The sequence below is a fragment of the Entelurus aequoreus genome, linkage group LG11 (genome assembly GCF_033978785.1).
Source record: "Entelurus aequoreus isolate RoL-2023_Sb linkage group LG11, RoL_Eaeq_v1.1, whole genome shotgun sequence".
Classification (NCBI taxonomy): domain Eukaryota; kingdom Metazoa; phylum Chordata; class Actinopteri; order Syngnathiformes; family Syngnathidae; genus Entelurus; species Entelurus aequoreus.
The window spans coordinates 28,183,383-28,206,280 of record NC_084741.1 but is presented as its reverse complement, the minus strand read 5'-3'; the positions used below and the strand labels follow the sequence as shown (position 1 = coordinate 28,206,280).

At 39.0% G+C, this 22,898-nt stretch overlaps 1 protein-coding gene across 1 annotated transcript in view; it reads right to left on the bottom strand.

The window, feature by feature from the left end:
- Positions 1 to 813: 813 nt before the first annotated feature.
- LOC133659949 (endoplasmic reticulum resident protein 44-like) overlaps positions 814 to 22,898 on the bottom strand; it is a 50,996-nt gene continuing 28,911 nt past the window's right edge. Inside the window, exons 10-11 of the mRNA XM_062062891.1 lie at positions 9,655 to 9,757; positions 814 to 1,256 (exon numbers count right to left, since the gene is read on the bottom strand). Coding sequence (XP_061918875.1) covers positions 1,158 to 1,256; positions 9,655 to 9,757 — 202 coding nt within the window. The 3' untranslated portion in view covers positions 814 to 1,157. The remainder of the gene's footprint in view (positions 1,257 to 9,654; positions 9,758 to 22,898) is intronic.

Here is a 22,898-nt window from a genome sequence, read left to right as displayed (position 1 = left end):
TGGGGGAACTTTAGTTTTCCTTATTCAAGTACAGTGGAACTTCAATTTTTTTATTTAAGTACGGTGGTACTTCAGTTTTTATTATTTAAGTATTTCGTAATCTGCTCCAAATGTACAAAAAAACTGGAAAAAAAAAGTTAAACCAATTAATTTGTTCCAGACAATATGGACACAAAACCCATTTAATAGATTAATTATGTTCTACATGAAGAAAACCATGTGAAATTTATAGAAATGAACATTTACCATTAACATTTATTGAAGACTCAAAGAGCAGAGGGAGATTTGTACTTTGCTACCAGTTTTCTTAAATTCAATAGTGTTTCTCACCTTATTTGTCAAAGTGCTGGCACTCGCAACTTTCTTTGGCCCCGCGGTGGCTTATTTCGAAGTCATACTCAACAAAAGAAACATAAGAGGCGGAGTCATCGAGACACAGAACGCTAAGAGTGGATTGTTACGTGCGACTTTGGCCGAGCGAAAACCAAAACCTGGGCGCAGTTTTGTCCAAATTGTCTGTTGAAAACCGAATGGAGAGCAAAGTGCGGCGTGTGAAAACTGAAGTACGACCGTATTCTGAACACATCTTAAGAGTATTGATGTTATTTGGAAAATCTTTCTTCCTTCCAAGATGACTGCTCTGTCTTTCTATTTCTAGGCACTGAGGATACAAGATGCAAAGTAGCTTTTTGCTACAGAATAAGTTCCAGGTCAGTCTTCACGAAGCCTGCATGACTTAAAAATGGCGACGATGATATTATTGCACCAACGATAATGTTGTGCTTTTCCACGACGACTGGAGTGGAGTAAAAATAAAGAAAACAACCATTTAATTTAGATCAACAAATGCCATGGAACATATGTACAAGCTCAAAAAAAAAAAGAAAGTAAAAAGACTTGTTTTTAAACTTCTACCCACACGCTTACTTACACCCCCGCCCTCAAATTCCCAAATAAAAATGTTTAAGAAAATATAGGTTATTCCAACATTTGTGTCTTCAGTTCTTCGTCTTCAGTAAAGGTGTTGGGTGTTGCTGTTCTGTCCCGGTCGGCCTGTCCTGACCCCGGCCCCTCCTCCCTCCCCGCTTCACCCCCTGACCCCCGCCGTGGCGTGGCACCCAACCGAAAAGGGTGACTTTGGAAAAGCGGCGCTGAGGTCACAGCTCGTCCCGTCTGAGGATGGTGTAGCGAGTCTCGCTGGGCGCCAGTTTCTGGAAGGAGCTCTCTGGAGGGTTGCTGGCCACGTCCATCTCCTCCTGGGGGGAGACCACGGTGTGAGAGGGGGGAAAGGTGCCACGGGTGCAGTTTTCAATGCTAACATGGTCGTCGCTGATGTTTTGACGGCTTAACAAGCTACGTTCAAGAGCTGACCGGCACACAACATCTCTGAAGAGGAGTAGGAAGAAGCAGAACTTATTTCTTGAGATCCATTACAAGAGCGAAAGTATTGGTTTAACAATCTGTGTGTTGAATATACAGTACAGGCCAAAAGTTTGGACACACCTTCTCCTCATTCAATGTGTTTTCTTTATTTTCATGACTATTTGCATTGTAGATTGTCACCGACGCCATCAAAACTATGAATGAACACATGTGGAGTTATATACCGTATTTTTCGGACTATAAGTCGCAGTTTTTTTCATAGTTTGACCGGGGGTGCAACTTATACTCGGGAGCGACTTATGTGTGAAATTATTAACACATTACCGGAAAATATAAAATAATATTATTTAGCTCATTCACGTAAGAGACTAGACGTATAAAATTTCATGGGATTTAGCGATTAGGAGTGACAGATTGTTTGGTAAACGTATAGCATGTTCTACACTACTGTTCAAAAGTTTGGGGTCACTCAAACCATTTTGTGGAATAGCCTTCATTTCTAAGAACAAGAATAGACTGTCGAGTTTCAGATAAAAGTTCTTTTTTTCTGGCCATTTTGAGCGTTTAATTGACCCCACAAATGTGATGCTCCAGAAACTCAATCTGCTCAAAGGAAGGTCAGTTTTGTAGCTTCTGTAACGAGCTAAACTGATTTCAGATGTGTGAACATGATTGCACAAGAGTTTTCTAATCATCAATTAGCCTTCTGAGCCAATGAGCAAACACATTGTACCATTAGAACACTGGAGTGATAGTTGCTGGAAATGGGCCTCTATACACCTATGTAGATATTGCACCAAAAACCAGACATTTGCAGCTAGAATAGTCATTTACCACATTAGCAATGTATAGAGTGTATTTATTTAAAGTTAAGACTAGTTTAAAGTTATCTTAATTGAAAAGTACAGTGCTTTTCCTTCAAAAATAAGGACATTTCATTGTGACCCCAAATTTTTGAACGGTAGTGTATATGTTATAGTTATTTGAATGACTCTTACCATAATATGTTACATTAACATACCAGGCACGTTCTCAGTTGGTTATTTATGCGTCATATAACGTACACTTATTCAGCCTGTTGTTCACTATTCTTTATTTATTTTAAATTGCCTTTCAAATGTCTATTCTTGGTGTTGGGTTTTATCAAATAAATTTCCCCAAAAAATGCGACTTATACTCCAGTGCGACTTATATATGTTTTTTCCCTTCCTTGTTATGCATTTTCGGCGGGTGCGGCTTATACTCCGGTGAAACTTAAACACAGAAAAATATGGTACTTACAAAAAAAAAAAAAAAGGTGAAATAACTGAAAACTCTTGGCATTCTCTCGATGAGCTTCAAGCACACCTGTGAAGTGAAAACCATTTCAGGCGACTACCTCTTGAAGCCCATCGAGAGAATGCCAAGAGTGTGCGGAGCAGTCATCAGAGCGAAGGGTGGCTATTTTGAAGGAACTAGAATATAAAACATGTTTTCAGTTATTCAACCTTTTTTTGTTAAGTACATAACTCCACATGTGTTCATTCATAGTTTTGATGCCTTCAGTGACAATCTACAATGTAAATAGTCATGAAAATAAAGAAAACGCATTGAATGAGGAGAAGGTGTGTCCAAACTTTTGGCCTGTACTGTATGTGTTGATTAGAGGTGGGGGAAATAAACACATTTTTGGATGAATCGCAATTCAAACATGAGCAATCATAAAATCGTCAATAATCGATTTATTTAATGTAAATAAAATCATGCAGACAGTTCTAAAATGTGGCTGACTTCAGTGAACCACCTCACCCAAAGATCCGACCAGCATTTCTGGAGCATCACATTTGTGGGGTCAATTAAACGCTCAAAATGGCCAGAAAAAGAGAACTTTCATCTGAAACTCGACAGTCTATTCTTGTTCTTAGAAATGAAGGCTATTCCACTAAATTGTTTGGGTGACCCCAAACTTTTGAACGGTAGTGTACATAAATTAAAGATGCATCAATAATCGATTTTTATCGAATCGTGATTGAAATCTAATGGTGAGGTGCCCAAAGATTCCCACCTCTAGTCTTAATTATTGTGGATCAACATGAAACAGGAATTAGGCTGCTGATTTAAAAAATCTGACCCACAAATCTCACTTTTCCTCCCCCTGGGTTCAACCCACTGGAAGTAACTACAACTAGGCAAAGGAAACTGCCAAAACCCAGCTCCACTGAACACATCACCTATAACAAGATCTGCGAATTAGCGACAATGGAGGGAGAGTCTCCTCGTTTACCCAGTTGACTCCTACATATCAAATAAAATGTTAACACCAAACCACTTTTCTTCCCATCACTCACTCACACACCAGAGATCTGGAGCGGCGACACAGACACCCACGTGACAAAAGTGTGTCAAAGGCTGTTGGCACGGTTTTAAATGTGAAACTATGGTCAAGTTGTGAGTGATACTCGCAATAGGATGAAATCAGCCTGGCGATACAGCTCAAATCCTGGAAAAGAAAGCTGGCCCCACTAATCGCTAGCTACAGCTGGCATCGCTAATTGCTAGCTGGTTTAAAATGCTAACATGAATACAAGTCTTTAACGCCTTTCCTCAATAGAAAAAATATATGCCCCAAGCTAAACGTATACAAACACAATTCTGTCTGAGCAACTAAGACATGTGATTGTGCACACTGAAACCTACAAACGTCAAAGGGAAACTGCACTTCTTTTTTTTTACTTTGTCTATAATTCACAATCCTTCTGTGAGACAAGAACACGTTTTTCTCTTTTTTACGCATTCTAACTCGTAAATAAACGCTAGCAAAAGTCAGCTAACAATGGAGCCATTGGTAGTCGCTCTATTCCGCCTGTGCAGCACTCTAAAAAACATCCATAAACCCCAAACAAGGCTTTATATACACACTAAGTATACACTACCGTTCAAAAGTTTGGGGTCACATTGAAATGTTCTTATTTTTGAAGGAAAAGCACTGTACTTTTCAATGAAGATAACTTTAAACTAGTCTTAACTTTAAAGAAATACACTCTATACATCGCTAATGTGGTAAATGACTATTCTAGCTGCAAATGTCTGGTTTTTGGTACAATATCTACATAGGTGTGTATAGAGGCCCATTTCCAGCAACTATCACTCCAGTGTTCTAATGGTACAATGTGTTTGCTCATTGGCTCAGAAGGCTAATTGATGATTAGAAAACCCTTGTGCAATCATGTTCACACATCTGAAAACAGTTTAGCTCGTTACAGAAGCTACAAAACTGACCTTCCTTTAAGCAGATTGAGTTTCTGGAGCATCACATTTGTGGGGTCAATTAAACGCTCAAAATGGCCAGAAAAAGAGAACTTTCATCTGAAACTCGACAGTCTATTCTTGTTCTTAGAAATGAAGGCTATTCCACAAAACGGTTTGGGTGACCCCAAACTTTTGAACGGTAGTGTATATGTAATGTAGTAACAGGCACATTCATAGTACAGTGTTTCCCACACATTCATTTATTTGTGGCGGCCCGCCACAAAAGAATTATGTCCGCCACAAATTAAAAAACAATTTTTAATTTAAAAAAAAATTTTTTTTTGTCCTCTCCAGCTTCTCAGGCAAATCATATAGTTGATGTAGATGCCCATATCGGCTGTTCAGATTTACTTTACAAAAGTGTAGGATACTTCTCTTGTTGCCTTATTTGTATTTGACTTTATTAAATGTATTTATATTAGAAACACAACATGTGTATATATAACAAAGGGTGCAAAGTCTGCAGGCAGGAGGAAACACATGGTTAAGTGTAGGGAGTAAAACTGATGGCAGTCTAAAGTTCAAGATTTTTGGAGCTCTTTGTTCAGTGGATCAGATGTTTGATGAAGCTCTGTGTCTATCTACCACCAGTACTGTTTTCTGTTTATTTGTTACTGACTGTGGCAGGACACCTCTGCCTCTGTTTCACTTTATGTTGCTGGTAAATGATATGGTTGTAGTAGTAGGCTAAAGTTAAATTATTTAGTATGCACTAATTAAAGGGGCAGAGCTTTATGAGACATTTTAGCTTTTATATTTTATAAGATATATTTTTCGTAAGAACCACAATCAATAAATCATTATCATCATCATCGGCATCGCAGTCTCGGAAGACCATTGATTTCCTGTGCCTCGGAGTCAGGTCTTGTCGCAGCGTCTCCTGTGGCTTTGTAGGCCAATTCGTGAGAGACATTCCCGGCCGCAGATGTCACATATCCAGACCGGTCCCATAGATGTTGCCGGTGTCGCAGAGCCCTGTTTCTTTCTCTTTGCCCTCTTAGCCTCATGGTGTTGGGCCAGGGTGGTTTCTGACTTGAGCAGCCCGCTGCTGAGTGCCTGCTGCCACTGAAGGCGGTCCTGGGCTGCATCTTCCCAGCTGTCGGGGCTGATGTCAAAAGACTTGAGGTCTTGTTTGCAGACGTCCTTGTAACGCAGCTGGGGACGGCCAATCTGCCTCTTGCCAGTTGTGAGTTCAGCATAGAGGATGTCCTTTGGGATTTGCCCATCGTCCATCCGCCAGGCATGGCCCAGCCAGCGGAGACGTCGCTGCCTCAGTAGGGAGCACTTGCTGGGAAGCTGTGCTCTTTCCAGGACTGATTGGTTTGTGATCCTGTCCCTCCAGGTGATGCCCAGTAGACGCCTAAGTTAGCGAAGATGGAAGATGTTTAGCCGCCGCTCTTGGTGGGAGTATAGGGTCCAGGTTTCACTACCGTACAGTAGAGTGCTGGTGACACAGGCTCTGTACACCTGCACCTTAGTGTGGATAGTGAACTTGCTGTTTTCCCATACTCTCGCTGTAAGCTTCCCAAAAGTTGAGGCAGCTTTTCCGATGCGGCCACTGAGTTCGGCATCGAGTGACAGGTTGTCGGTGATGGTGGAACCGAGGTAGGTGAAGGTGTTTACGACTTCCAGGGTGTAGTTGTTGATGGTGATAGAGGGGGGTGGTTCAGTTCCCTGTCCCATCGTCTTGGTTTTGCTCAGACTGATGGTCAGGCTGAAGTCCTGACAGGCTTTGGTGAACTGGTCCATTAGGGTTTGCAGGTGCTCCTGGGAGTGTGCTACCACTACTGCGTCGTCAGCAAACAGCATGTCCCGGATGACGAGTGGCCTGACCTTTGTTTTGGCTTTCAGACGGGCATGGTTGAACAGTTTACCGTCTGTCCTTGTGTGAAGGTAGACTCCTTCAGTTGCTGTACTAAATGCTTTGCGCAGGAGGAGGGAAAAGAAGATCCCAAACAGGGTGGGCGCCAGCACGCATCACTGCTTGACACCACAGCAGATTTTGAAGGGGTTTGATGTGGACCCATCGAACTGGATGGTGCCATGCATGTCGGTGTGGAAGGACTGGAGGATGCAAAGGAGTTTGGGGGGACAGCCTATCCGTTCAACCAGCTGAAAGAGGCCACTCCTGCTCACAAGGTCGAAAGCTTTCGTAAGGTCAATAAATGTCATAATATAAATATATTTCAGTGAATAACTTATTGTTCAAATCTGTATATAAATATGTACATAAAGTGTTGTAATTATATTGTAAAATGGATGAATGGATGGACGTTTAAAACAAAACTGTTATTATTAATTAGTAAGTATACATTTTTTGAGCCTTTTTAGAGAAAATCATATCATTGTAGTAAATTATGCAAATTACTCGATGATGTCATGGTGACCTCGCCCATAGCCACGCCCCCACCGCCACAGGTATCTTGGCAGTTAATGGGAAACACTGTAGTAACGTGTAATATTGATGTATTTTGATCATCATTTCACAGACGCATAACAATGTTCGCTTTTCCCTTTAACAACAACAACGACACTAATCATGGCAGACTTCCTGAGAGCCAACGCAGACGACTTTGGGACAAATGATGATCCAGAACCTTCTATTTTTCAGACTGAATATACGGAGGATGATCTTCAAGTTTTAGAAGCTGAGTGATACACTTACTTGCCAAACTTGAGACCTCAGAATTAGGGAGATATTCAATATCTATAACATCTAATTTTTTTGTATTTAGGCTATTAAATGTCCCACTCATAACACATTTTACAAGACCACATTGAACACATTATAATAACTAGGGATGTCCGATAATGGCTTTTTGCCGATATCCGATATTCTGATTGTCCAACTCTTAATTACCGATACCGATATCAACCGATATCGATATATACAGTCGTGGAATTAACACATTAGTATGCTTAATTTGGACAACCAGGTATAGTGAAGATAAGGTCCTTTTTAAAAAAAAATAAAAAAATAAAATAAGATAAATAAATTAAAAACATTGTCTTGAATAAAAAAGAAAGTAAAATAATATAAAAACAGTTACATAGAAACTAGTAATTAATGAAAATTAGTAAAATTAACTGTTAAAGGTTAGTACTATTAGTGGACCAGCAGCACGCACAATCATGTGTGCTTACGGACTGTATCCCTTGCAGACTATAATTATATAATATATAATGTAGGAACCAGAATATTAATAACAGAAAGAAACAACCCTTTTGTGTGAATGAGTGTGAATGAGTGTAAATGGGGGAGGGAGGTTTTTTGGGGTGGTGTACTAATTGTAAGTATATCTTGTGTTTTTTATGTTGATTTAATAAAAATAAAAATAAATAAAAAACCGATACCGATAATAAAACCGATACCGATAATTTCCGATGTTACATTTTAAAGCATTCATCTCTAATAATAACGTAACTGACCTTTGTCGGATACTCGTAATTATGAGCAGCTAACAAAGGTTATGATTCAGTTACTCAGTAATTATTAATAATAATCACTGAGTGGAACTTCAATGTGTCATTACAAAAGAGTTGTCCGACTATTTTTGTGGCTGGAACGCATTACTGGCTGAGCCAAGTGTTTGGGTCTTTTGACACTAATGAAAGGAAGCGAGCGCCTGCTGTCAATACGACATATAATTATTTAATAAGTGATCAGTATTGTTAGATAGTAGTTTTGTTGCTGATGTTGTTTTGGTGTACGCACAGTAATCAGTTTTACTCAAAAGTATTGTTGATGCACTGCCCCTCCTCTTCCTTAAAACGTCTCGGCTGATGTCGTCATTGTTTTATGGGGAGGGCAGGGTGGGAGCCTATCCCAGCTGCATTCAGGTAGAAAGCAGGGTACATCCTGGACAAGTCGCCACTTGTTAAAAATGGTACAGAATAATTTGTTATGTGTTAATTTTCTTTAGAGTTTAAGTTGAATTTGGATTTCATGCGCTGCACAGATTTTCCGTTTGCAGAGGAGAAGGGAGCAGCGCACAATTGCACAGGTGTGCACCTCAGAGGGATCATTGGTGTGGATCAAACCATTTTTTCAGAAGGGGCCAAGAGGGTTATTGAAAGGATTACAATTATGATTGTGTATGACTTGTGCCTTTGTTTTAATTCAGATTCGCTTTCCGTCCGCTTTTATTGTCCGGATGGAAACTGCGCCCAGTGGAGGATGGTGTAGCAATATTGTCCAGGTGGAAATCGGGAGAAATTCAAGGGGTACTGAAATTCAGGACTTTCCTGGGAGGGTTGGCAAGTATAGTGATAAGTAGATCCAGCTTTAGTGAAACACTTTCTCGCTGGGATGCCGACTGACTAATCCACCCGGAGGTTATAAAAAAATTAAATAAGGTGTGTGCGTGCGAGCGTTTTTTTTTGTGTGTGTCTTTCTCGCCATCTCCGGGTCTAAACTGAACGTCAAAGGTGACCAACTTCTCGGTTTCTGGCCACAACCTTCTACTACACAAGTGAGACGCCTGATTTATAATCTAAACTATATAATCTATAATCATTTTGATTGATCGTTCTTGAACGCACCACAGTTATGCGCTATGAAACACCAAAGGGAAGCCGATACATTTTTTCTCTGACGATGCCACAGTTGAATAACTCCCCCCAAAAAACTCAACTGTTGTATTGTTTGTCTTGACCCACACACATTGAAACCTTGACTCAATCAGTATATTAACCTCAGGAGACATTTCACTAAACCATGTTAGTCTCCAAAAGTCTTCACTTCATAAAGAATATCTCATATTGGCTTGATTACTCGCTAAATACAGCAGCAAGTTACGTCTTCATATGCTCTGGCAGACCAGGTGTGTATGAGCTAAGTTACCAAGCCCAGTCCCGTTATAATGTGTTTTATAAGCGAATGCATGTGATTGTAATGTAACGCTGCTTAGTGATGATGAAGTTAATTGTTCCAGCTCTTGTAATGGATGTCCTTATGTGACGTTATTATGTCTAGTGTCAAACCTGTCCAGGCGTGCTGTCGGTGGGGTCAGGGCCGTGGTGAAACTCTCTGTGCAGTTTGCCGGAGTGCAGGTCCAACACGAACTGTCTCAGGTTGCCGGGAATACTGCAAGCAGAACATGTGATGAGTCCACAGGAAGGACATTCCTGCACACATCGAACATCAAGACTGCGGCGTCTGATGATGTGTCCTGCATTCATCCAGACAGCTGCCCGGCCGCCTTATTAATGACAGGTCATGGGCGGCTGTCATGTCACACAAGGCGGCACTCGGGCGCGGTCCCGGCGGACGTCTGTGCGTGCGTGCGCGCGTGTGTGGGGGGGTGCGTTAGTGCATACATATAACATACGCTGTGCTAATGCAATTTCAAGCTGTGTGCCACACGCAGTGGTGATGTGATGCAATTAGGCCGCGCGAGGCTGCTTGGTCCTCGGGGCTTCTGTCTATGTGATCAAGCTCTGATTGGGCCAGAATAAATAAGAGCAAATTTGATTAGAATGGATTAGTTTAGCACTTATTGCCCGCGCCAAATCATGTCACATTAGCGCCGCTGTCCTGGCCCATTCATAAAGGACACTTTTTTTACATACAGTGGGGGGGGGGAGTGCCAGTTTTTTTGGCTGGTGGCCAATAGCGGATTATGGCGCATGAGTGCAATAAAACCTGCTTTATTCGGGAAGATGAAACATCATTAAGCATGTCAGCGTCAACCAATAACCAGCCTAAAATGCACCAAAAGAGGTCAAATCAATCATCGACTGTGACACGAAAAAGGAGGGGTTTCATTTGTGCTCACTTTTCATTACGTTGATGTCATGTTATTAATGCAGCAATGGGCGCTCACTTCAACAAAACTTCTTACAACTTACCTCGCTTTCCTCAGAATGTTTTGGTTTTTGACAAATATTTTGTCTTATATCATACGGCCAAACATCACACGAAACAAAACTAGTAGGTTTGTCCATGTTTTATTCCGCAGAATCGAGTTAACAAACACTCGTTGGTCTTTAATACTGTGTTTTTATTGAGCATGACCACAACATAATCCACTGTGGAATAGGGCTGGATGATTATGGTAAAAATATTTCGATTATTTCGATTGATATTGAAATCACGGTTAATAACAAGATTATTAATTCATTTGAAAACATGAGTATTTTTTGTACCATCAACTCAACTTTAAATAAAATTAAAAAGAACCACCCGATATAAATTAGTTACGAATAAACAACAAGTAATATATAATGATAATAATAATAGTAACAACATAAATTTAAATAATAGCAATACAAAAAAACAATAATAGTCAGTTTTGCCGGACTTTTTCGTTTATTGGAATACATTTTTGTGTTAGGCACACGGGTGCTGTGTCTAGTAAAAAGTAGCAACCATGGTGAGATCCCAAACTTCTAGTAGAGACTAAAACGTTTTTGTTTTTGATTTTAGCAATTTATGATTGTGAGAAACCAAAATCTAAATCGAGATTAAAATTCAATTTATTGCCCAGTTTTACCGTGGGGCCAAAGAAAGTTGAGCGTCCGGACACTTTGGTAAAAAAACAATATTGAATTCAAGAACTTGTCACAAAGTAAATCAGTTGTTCTTACTTTTCCTTTTCCTCCTCCTCCACCTCCACCTCTTCAGAAAGCATAAAAGTGATGGCTTTTTTTGAGATGTTCATTTATCCATTTCATTCATTCATTTAGATTTTTCTGTACTTTAAACTAAAAATATTGTCTATAAAATGTGTTTTGCGCCTATATTTTTGGGTGTCTGGAACAGAGTAATTGGATTAACATTACAGCTACAATGATTAATGGATTAAAGAAAGATTGGATTTATATTCTGTTGATACAACTGATACAACTAATCGTTTAATGAAACTTGATAAAATCCGGACTGCATGGAGTGCCTGGAACTTTAAATATGCAGACTTAGTTTCTAAAAGGCCAAAGAGCGTGCATGAGAGCAGTGGTGAGTGGGTGCTGTGATTTCATTTTATTTTGTTATTAATGCACACATGTGGAAAAATGCAATTTTAAAGTTGATGAGATGCATTTATTAGAAAAAAAAAAAGTTAATTGTAAACAGAAAAATATTTATTTCAACTATTTTCCCTAAATTACGCATTGAAGCTAAAAAGTGTGTTTAATGCGATTAATTGAACAAACTAATCCATAGATTACTCGTTTACTAAAATAATTCCATAGCTAAAGCTTAATTTACACCATTTCTTATGAGATTTCTTATTCGATTTTTGTATGATTTTTTGCATGATTCGGTTTTTGTCTGACCTTTTCTAACTGACAACTGCCACAACTTTGTCACTAATACAAATGTGTACAAAAACGGTAACGCACTGAGAGAGTCAAGTGCAAAGTAAAACACTCTGCCCCACTCTCCTTCGTGGAGGGGGGGCACAGGTTCGGTAGCCACGGACGAAGCACTGGCTGTCCAAAGTCGGGACCCGGGGTGGACCGCTCACCTGTGCATCGGTTGGGGACGTCTCTGTGCTGCTGACCTGTCTCCGCTCGGGATGGTCTCCTGCTGGCCCCACTATGGACTGGACTCTCACTATTATGTTAGATCTATTATGGACTGGACTCTCATAATATTATGCTAGATCCACTCGACGTCCATTGCACCGGTCGCCCAGGGGGGGGGCCCCCACATCTGCGGTCCCCTTCAAGGTTTCTCATTGTCCCATTGGGTTGAGTTTTTCCTTGCCCTGATGTGGGATCTGAGCCGAGGATGTCGTTGTGGCTTGTGCAGCCCTTTGAGACACTCGTGATTTAGGGCTATATAGGTAAACACTGATTGATTGATTGATTGATTAATATATGTCAACGTTCCTCAAATTGGCTGGCTCGCGTCGCTATGAGCAATTGGACACATATCCCCTCCCACCATTCTTTCTTTTTTTAGGGATTTTGACAAACACTAATCTTCTTTTGCAAAAAGACGCTGCTTAGCAATGACGATGAAGTTAACACTACTACAACACATGTCAACATAAGCGGACTGGATTCCACTGGAACAAGTATCTCCTTTGTGTCCTTTTTTTCAGCATTCATACACATGTTTACTTTTTGCATGCTAACATTAGCATGTTAGCTTTTTAGGCTATTCGTGCAGGTACTTGACGCATGTAAACAGTATTTTAACATGCTAATGTTTCATGCTAGTGTTTGTAGCTCATTTTGCAAGTATACACTTAAAGGGGACCTATTATAATTTTTTTCAATGTATAAAACACTTCTTTTTGGTTTACATGACATGTAATGATAGTTTTTCAGTCAAAAGGTAGCATCATTTTTGCTTTAAAGACATATCTTCTAGCCACTTTCTAGCTGCCTCTGGAAACAAGCCGTTTTGAGAGGCGGCGTTGTCAAGATGCAAATGAAACCCGCCCTCTCAGTGACTGAACCTTCATCCGTGTTGCGGCAGCCATATTTGTAGTTCGAGAGAGACCTTTCCCGCAAGGAAAAATATCTTAGTCTAAGCATATTCAACTTGAGCTGCAACATAAATGGAAACAGCAATGGCACAAAAAGAAACTTCAGCAGAAAGTCTTGAACTGAATGCATCACAATGGTTCGTATTATATGTCTGTCGCCACATTAATCGTATCCTTAAAAGTAATTTTTCGGGAAATATTCACAGAGATTGGTGAAGCTGTGGTCCTACATTAGAAAGCTAAGTCACAATAAAACTCGAGCCAACATTGCTGACGTATCATTCAAACATTGCCAACCTACTGTTTCTACTTAGCGTTTCATTGACTCCTCCATTGACATAAATAACAGGCACTTAGTCCGCTAATAATAGTAGCTTTTGGAAAAATCCATCTTTCATCTTGAGGTTGCCGCTGATTTGTGAAGCAGGAATCTTTAAAGTGGTTGGCACACATGAAGAGATACTTTTTCCCACTTGTCACTTCTTAATTCTTCAGATGAAAATTAGGGCTGCAACTAACGATTAATTTGATAATCGATTAATCTGTCGATTATTACTTTGATTAATCAATTAATAATCGGATAAAAGAGACAAACTACATTTCTATCCTATCCAGTATTTTATTGAAAAATAACAGCATACTGGCACCATACTTATTTTGATTATTGTTTCTCAGCTGTTTGTAAATGTTGCAGTTTATAAATAAAGGTTTATTAAAAATTTTTATAGAAGTGTATAGTAACCTGTGGTGGGATTTTCCTTCTTCGGGTCATACCGTGGGCATGTTTTTGAGCTACAAACGCTCGTACATAAATTAAAAATAGCGGATTCGCTCAAAGCTCTTTTGGTAAATCGCTACCATATACAAAGATATCCACTGACGTCACACTTGGAAAAGCTGTCACAAATTGTGCAAATTCCCAACAGCTTGTTGGAGAAAGGAAGACAAGATTGTTTTACAAATACACTATATTGCCAAAAGTATTTGGCCTACCATCTAAATGATCAGAATCAGGTGTCCTAATCACTTGGATGGCCACACGTGTATAAAACCAAGCACTTAGGAATGGAGACTGTTTCTACAAACATTTGTGAAAGAATGGGCCGCTCTCAGGAGCTCAGTGATTTCCAGCATGTAACTGTCATAGGATACCACCTGTGCAACAAATCCAGTCATGAAATTTCCTCGCTCCTAAATAATCCAAAGTCAACTGTCTTTATTATAAGAAAATGGAAGAGTTTGGAAACAACAGCAACTCGACCACAAAGTGGTAGGCCACGTAAACTGACAGCGCATAGTGCAAAGAGGTCCTCGACTTTCTGCAGTCAGTTGCTACAGAGCTCCAAACTTCATGTGACCTTCCAATTAGCCCACGTACAGAACGCAGAGAGCTTCATGGAATGGGTTTCCGTGGCCGAGCAGCTGCATCTATGCCATACATCACCAAGTGCAATGCAAAGCGTCGGATGCAGTGGTGTAAAGCTCGTCCCCACTGGACTTTAGAGCAGTGAAGACGCGTTCTCTGGAGTGATGAATCACGCTTTTCCATCTGGCAATCTGATGGACGATTCTGGGTTTGGAGGTTGCCAGGAGAACGGTACAATTTGGACTGCATTGTGCCGAGTGTGAATTTTGGTGGAGGAGGAATTATGGTGTGGGGTTGTTTTTTTAGAAATTGGGCTTGGCCCCATAGTTCCACTGAAAGGAACTTTGAATGTTCCAGGATACCAAAACATTTTGGACAATACCATGCTCCCAACCTTGTGGGAACAGTTTGGAGTGGGCCCCTTCCTCTTCCAGCATGACTGTGCACCAGTGCACAAAGCAAGGTCCATAAAGACATGGATGACAGAGTCTGGTGTGGATGAATTTGACTGGCCTGCACAGAATCCTGACTTGAACCCGATAGAACACCTTTGGGATGAATTAGAACGGAGACTGAGAGCCAGGCCTTCTCGACCATTATCAGTGTGTGACCTCACCATTGCGCTTTTGCAAGAATGGTGGAAAATTCCTATAAACACACTGCAACCTTGTGGACAGCCTTCCCAGAAGAGTTGAAGCTGTAATAGTTGCAAAAGGTGGACCGACATCATATTGAACCCTATGGGTTAGGAATGGGATGGAACTTCAAAATTCATATGTGAGTCAAGGCAGGTGGCCAAATACTTTTGGCAATATAGTGTATCTCCACAATGCCTTCATGGTTTGATTTTAAATTTTAGGGACTTATGCAGATCCCAAATATGCAAAAACAGGTACCAATAGGTAAGAAAAGTTGGTTTTGCATAATATGTCCCCTTTTAAGTCAGACTTGTTACCTGACGCTATCTGGCTAGCGTGCTACCTGTTAACATTTTAGTTCGGCTTTCAGCAATTTCTACCGAAATAGATTTTTCTAGTTATTGTAGTAGAATTTCTGACCTTTGACCTATATTGCATGTCTATCAAGAATGTACGCTCATTTAATTTCTCTTCTATTCTGTGCCAGTGGGACAAAGGTGAATATGGAGTTGTGCCAACCTGTCTACAGAATGTTTAGAATTTCCAAATATGACTAAGAGATACAAGGTTGTTTTGGAACAGACAAAACCAAAACAAAACAATCATGACGCATTAGATAACAAACAATGACGCACAAGAGACATATAAAAAATGGCAGAAGACCGGAACTCGACAGTGATTCTGGCTTGTGTGTGTCTTGTTTACTCCGGAGTAACATGTGGTCTGTCTGCACGGCTAACTTAATTCAACCTGCACTTCTGATAATGGGTAAATAAATTTGTTGTATTAAACTACTTTTGTTGCCTGTTTAAGCTTCGGACAATCCACTACACACATTGGCGTCACGAACAGGATGGTTTAGAAGCTACAGGTCGACAGCCGCTCCCACTCTCTCTGTCAGGCAGACAGTGTGTTGCACGCGCGTATCACAAGGTAAGCGTTTTGCTTAAAGTGTAAACATTTTCTGCCTGGAGAGAGCCGGATCGATAAGACTAATTGCTGAATCTATTTTTGATAAAAGATAGGTTTAGTCAGGTTCTCCAAAAACAACCTGGACTGGGGTAAATTATGGTTGGATTGAGTTGTTTTATATGTGATCATTTGTCTGTGTTTGTTGAAAACTTGTGATTTCTTGTTTTTAACATAAGGGGATTGTTGATAGAATTTTGGTGGTTTGGAGTGTTTTTGAAGCATAGACGATGTGAGACGAAAAATTTCTTTTAACCTCTTCATCCTCTGTCGTTGCTGGCAGAGGATGCTTCTTGCTGCAAGTGCATTAGATTAGTCAGAGTTGGATACAGCTAAATTATAGGCAAGATTTGCTAACTGGTGTGACATTTGGCCCATATAAGTTGATGACGTCTATGAAGGTGCGACATATCTGTTTATGTGGAAACTGCAGCGGTGGGAAAAGCCTCTTATAGGTGACCGCTCATTGACTCCGGTAAAGGAGATCAACTGAGCGGATAGCTGTCACGACGAATTTGGAAATTTGCTGCAAATAGACAGGTATTGATCGGGCTGCATATGGTAGAGCTTTGGTGAAACTTGGTGAAACTGTATGGACTGACCAGACACGAGTCTGTAGGATTGCTGGGTGATTTCCAGTGGTCCTACTGGGCGTTAGGCCAGGTTTTTCCGTGTTGGTCAGGGATAACGCAGGTGCTGCTCCAATGAAACGGGTTAATCGCCGTTTTATGAGCAATGATGGAACCTGGTTTTTGTGATATGAGACGGCCGATTCCACAAAAGCACGCGTGCATTAGTAGTTTATATTTGTCCGGACAATGGGGTGGTATTGTAATTTAACAATGTGTGTGTATAATGATGAATGCTGAAATGTGTGTGTATTGAGTGAGTCAGTTTATGTTGGTACATTTAGATATATGCGTAATTTAATAACTTTTGTGTAGCACCTGGTTTCTTATCTGGTGTACAGTCTAATGATGTATGAGACAAATGATTTTTTATAGGCTAAACCAGTAGTTCTCAAAGGAGGGTATGGTGTTTTCGCCCGGACAAAAAAGGGGGGTACTTGAAGGTATGCCAAGGGGTACCTGAGATTTTAAATATTTTAAAATAGCGACAATTCAAAATCCTTTATAAATATAATTATAGAAGAATAATTCTTCAACAAAATAAATATTTAGAATTAAGTTCACGAGCCCAGATGGATCTCTATTACAATATCCAAAGAAGGTTGATGATTGATTATATGTATAGAAATCTTTATTATAATTTAATCACTTGTTTAATTTTTTAAAACGTTTTAGTTATTCTTATTTTTTGTTTGTTTGTCCAAATAAGTCAAGTAAGACCACAACAAATGAGCAATATGGTGCACTGTTATACAATTTAATAAATCAGAAAATGATGACATTATGCTGTATTTTATTTCTTTATTTTACTGGGAAAAAAGGTTGAAAACCACTGCCCTAAATCATATCTAAAGCTAAAATTATTTTATAAGACTGATTATTTTGGATTATTGTGTTTGTATTGTGAGAGAAGGAGAGAAAGTGAGAGAGAGAGGAAGAGAGAGCAGGTGAAAAAACAGAAGGAGGGTGAAGAGGATGGTTTGAGAAAATATGGGAAAATGATGTTTATAACCTTACGTTATGTGAATGGTTTCTAGGAGAACAGAAAATAGAAACATTGTGTGAAGTGTAAGGAAGAGATGGATACAGGATGTTGTTTGTAAAGGAAAACAAAAGTGAAGAAAAGATGAGAAAGTGACAAATGAAGGTATTCGTAAATGGTATGCTGTTGATTGTGGTTAGCTGCAAGTTTGTTTATTTGTTTGTTTGTTTAGTTGTTTGAGTGAAATGGGAAGAAATCAATAGGAATAATTACATGCAAAATGGAATAAAACTATGAGTGCGATAGATAATGAATGAATAAATGAAATAGGTTTATTTTGGTCATATAATCAACCATCAACCAATTTGTGTGAGCAGTTTAACAGTAAATTAGACATATTAAAAATCATACACATTTACACACAGAAAGGAAAAGAAAAAAGAATGACCGAAAAAAGAATAGGCGGAAGCCAAAGCTTATATTGGCCTATGATATACATTTACTGAACATTAAATTACCTGGAACATCAACTTTAAAAGATGAAAGTAATTGTTACTATATTTTATAATGTTCAAAAAACTTTACTTTTCAAGGGTCTCCAAAACCATAACAAAAAACTACATGTGTTCAGCTCATCACTGAGGATGGTCCATCATTTAACTCCTAAAACTGAAATACATTTGTGTTTTTATTTTATTTTACTTGACCTATTTCAAAAATCAATATCCCCCGTAAATGATAGTTTTCTCCTCATAATGTAAACAAGCTAAGAATACAAACTGGAAGGCTGTTGTTCTTTACTCGAAACATAATTGCCATTGTTTTAAAATTAAATTATCTGAACATTTAACACATTATGACTTATAAAAATTGGATTGGTATGATCATAATAATAATGTTTTGTGTATTATTGAAATGAGCCTTTTAATTTTAAGTATTGGGTCTATATTTCTTCTATAAACATTTCCCCAAACTTCAAAACAATATTACATATGGAAAAATAAATGAATGACATAACATATGCAGACATTTCCTATTCAGCATGTGTTAACTTTATACCGAATAGCAATGGATTTGGATATTTTTCTTTAATATGTTCAATATGTGGCTTCCAACATATTTATGATCAATTATTATTCTCAAGAAGTTAATACTCTGTCAAGTTACTCTTTCTGTTAAAGATTTAGTCTTATTAATTTCTACATATTGAGATCTATTACTTAAAATAACTACTCAACCACTGTTGTGAAAGACTTTTTAATTTATGGGAGTATTGGGATAGGAAAGAGGAAGATGTCTGCTGTGGTGGTGGTTAGTTTGGAAATTAATTTAATAAAAGTAACTTTAAAGTGCAGTCTGACATTTTTAGTTTGGAGTAATTTATATTTTTATTTAGACATTGCAGTACACCATACTTCTGGATGTTGAGCTAGAAGAGGATAATGGCATGACAGAATAAAGTTAGAGTTAAAGTTGGGGTGCCAGTGATTGTCACACACTACTGGGTGTGGTGGAATTTGTCCTCTGCATTTGGCCCATCCCTGTGATCGCCCCTGGGAGGTGGGGGGAGCAGTGGGCAGCAGTGGTGCCGCGCCCGGTAATCAATTTTGGTGATTTGGCACCCAAATTTTTTATAGTCTTTGGTATGACTCGAACGGGGTTTTGAACTTGCGACCTGCCGATCTCAGGGCGGACACTCTAACCACTAGGCAGTTAGCTATAGATTTTGAGAGTATAATGCGAATAACTATAACTTTACAACTGTTTGGTGTGAATAGTGTTGAATAATAATTACAAATAACAGCCTACATTAATAATTAGAAAAAGAGCCGATATGTAAAGTGTTAAAAAGAGGACAAGTGTGATTAGGCCTGGCGCTTAGAGCATGGCCTTGTGTGTTTGTTGTGACTAGGTTGGATAACCAGTCGGAGACAGGCAAGGCAAGGCGGGGCAGCTTTGTTTGTGTGGCGTTTTTCATGCAACAAAGTGAAATGAAAGAAAATAAAAGCAAAATTAAAATGCAGACAATAAAAATAAACACAGTGCGGACGTTAAAAGATTAAAAGATTTAGCTGAAAGATAAGGAGAAACGTGAATAAAAACATTCTTTTGTTTTGGAGAATATCACGCACAGCGGGAGGTCAGAGTGCAAGCATGACAGCTTGCTCGCGGCTACTGATAGACAAATGATAGTTTAAATTAACTTATAGGTAATCTTTAAGTGAATTAAAAGGGTACTTAAATACACATGAAGTAGTACGTATAATCTTTGAATTAAGGTTATAGATTAGCAATTAATGGGATAGTTAAGACTGTAATTTTAAAACGTGATATGCAAAATTGAACTAACCGAGAGGATATGAAAACGATGGGTGTACATGTTTTGAGTTCCAAATTCTGGAGGAAAAAACCTCAACAAAACGTAAAACCATACAGACGGACTTGGGTGGTAGCCACGGTTGTGCTAGGTCAAGCGAGGGTGGAAAGGATGTGCAGCCGGGGGACTGCCAGCTTCTCTGAACAAGACAAGCTCCAAAGTTGTAGCCAGAACATGCTCACAAAAAATACAGGTGTGACAGCAGGACGAACAGCAGGATACAAACAGACCCCTGCTGGACATAAGTGTCAACGGACAATGTTCAACACAATCTTTGAAGCATTCCTTTGTGGTCAACCTGCACACACCTTGTAATGACCTGCTTACGAACTGTGCCCTGACAATTCAATACCGCACAGAAGGAACTTCCTGATGTTGCCTGACAGCACGACATCAGCTGACAACTACTGGGGACGCCTCCCAGGAACGAGTGAAAGACGGGGACTGCTCCAACTGTCCTAGCACTGGCTGACTGAGGTGCGTCCGTGTGCCCTGCCACCCAAACCGCCAAAGTGTATCATCACCAATTAGACGACTCATAATAGGAGCCTTTTGACTCTTATATATGGTGGGACTCAAGGTATGGCCGCTCATGTGAACTATCCTTACAACAATTAGAATGGTATAAGATGGACAACTAATGACCCACATTGTTCCCTCTGTCCTGCCTACGAAACCAAAAATTTAGGTCAAATGATAAAACAGGGCGTAGCTGCCGCTGATTGAACCGATACGCAAATACCACATTTTCAATTATTTCGGTTGTCTGTTAAAAACAAAGCTATTGGCTGCAATTTGGACATTCCTGCTGTAGGCTACAAAGAGCTAGCAGCTACACAACAGCTGAGCTAAAACTAAATTTAAGCATATCAAATAATTGTAGTTGCTTATTACATACACAAAGTCGCAGAGAGACAGAAGTCTGTAGAAAGTATTCAGTAACAAACGTGTCCGCATTATTAAACTTTCTACCACAGGAAACATACTGAACAAATACAGCAGTTACTGTCAGACTCTAATCCGGATTACCTTGTCTATCAGAGACATGGTTAAAACCCACAACAACTTTCGTTCTAATTAATGTCCCGGGGGACAAGATTACAGAAAATACAGATCGAGTGACAAAGGGGGGAGGAATTATGATTTATGAAAGGGAAAACATTAAAAGTAGATCAATTTGAGTATGTTGAAATTAAAATCACATTTTCCTCAGAAATGTATTTCAAGGTAATTGTAGTATACCGACCAACCACAGCTAAAGACATTTTTCTTGATTCATTTTCAGACATCCTCAAACAGCATAGTATGAAAGAAGTAACGTCATGGGGGACGTTAATCTGGACTGGTTAAATAAAACACGTAGAAAGAAACTTAAGGATATTATAAACGGCTTCTACATGATACAAATGATAAGCAGCCCTACTAGAATTACAATTGGATGACAAAAATCAAAGAGAACATCTGTAAATACACGAATACAAAACCAGAAAGAAGAGTGCTAAAATAAAAATACCATTGGATTCTAATAAAGACATGAGGACTCAGCTCTCAAAAGAGCAATTATAACAGGTCTAAATACAGATCGTATGATTTAAAAGTTTGGAGGAACAAAGTTACAATGTTTATGCGGAAGTCTAAGGCTGACTTTCACTTAGAATTAATCAAAGCTGCAAAAGGGAACATTAGAAAGTTATGGAAAACCAGATACAAACTTACGGAAAGAGAGCAAACAAGAAACAACACTATAACATTAAATATCAATGGCGCTACTATCGCAGACAGTCTGGACATAAGTAATAATTTTAATGAACATTTCATCCAGTCTGTACAAACCCTGAATAAAGAGTCCCTCAAAATCAGTGCAAATAATTGTCATTTATTCAGGATGGACTAATTTTAGAATTAACAAATGAAACAAAGTCAAACAAAATCTTCACTGCATTATTAGACTCACGATCTAGAGATATATATATGGGTTGGACACTATCTTCCTAAAAACATATAAGGATTGTATTATTGCTCGTATAACAACGATTGATAAATAAATAAATAACGGAAAACACTTTCCCTACCACGTCGAGAAACTGCTACTATGATGAAATCCATAAAGCAGGAAATAAAGAAGACCAGAACATGTACAGACCAATTAGCCTTCTCCACGTTATAACAAAAGGAATAGAAAATTCGAAGTTAAAAGGTGGCTTTGGAGCAATCAAGGCTGCTCACACGGTCACTAAGAGGGGCATTATGTTGACACATCAATTTAATGAGTATTATATTTATCCATGAGAGCATTTTTGTTGTAAATTGTGAGGTATGGCTGTTAAAATCTTGGTTGTTGTTACGAATGATGACAGATGTGAACAAGAGCATGTATTGTCCTTGTGTGATGATGTAAATAAGGTGTGGTTGTATTGTATGTTAAGTATGTGTCCATGAAGGGGCATTTGGTGACTTTTCTTAAAATTGATTACATGCTACAGTATGATTATTTTTGATTAATTATTATTATGAATGTATATATTTATTATGATTAATTAGTGTCATAATTGTATTGCTTGATTTTTGGATCCCTTTAATTTAGGTAGCCAGGGACTACAGATGGAAAGTAGCTATTTAGATATAATCTGGTACAGAACAAATCTGTTTCTGAACTTAATGTTTCTGTGCATTGTCCCATCATAGATAGACTAAATTAAATACAACTATTTAGTGAATTATTGAGGCCACAATAATTCACTAGGTGTTGTAAAATATCAAAGTACTATTGCAAAAGCGAACAGTGACCTCAAACATGACCTGTCCTCCGCCTCTGTTCTTGCTGCGCT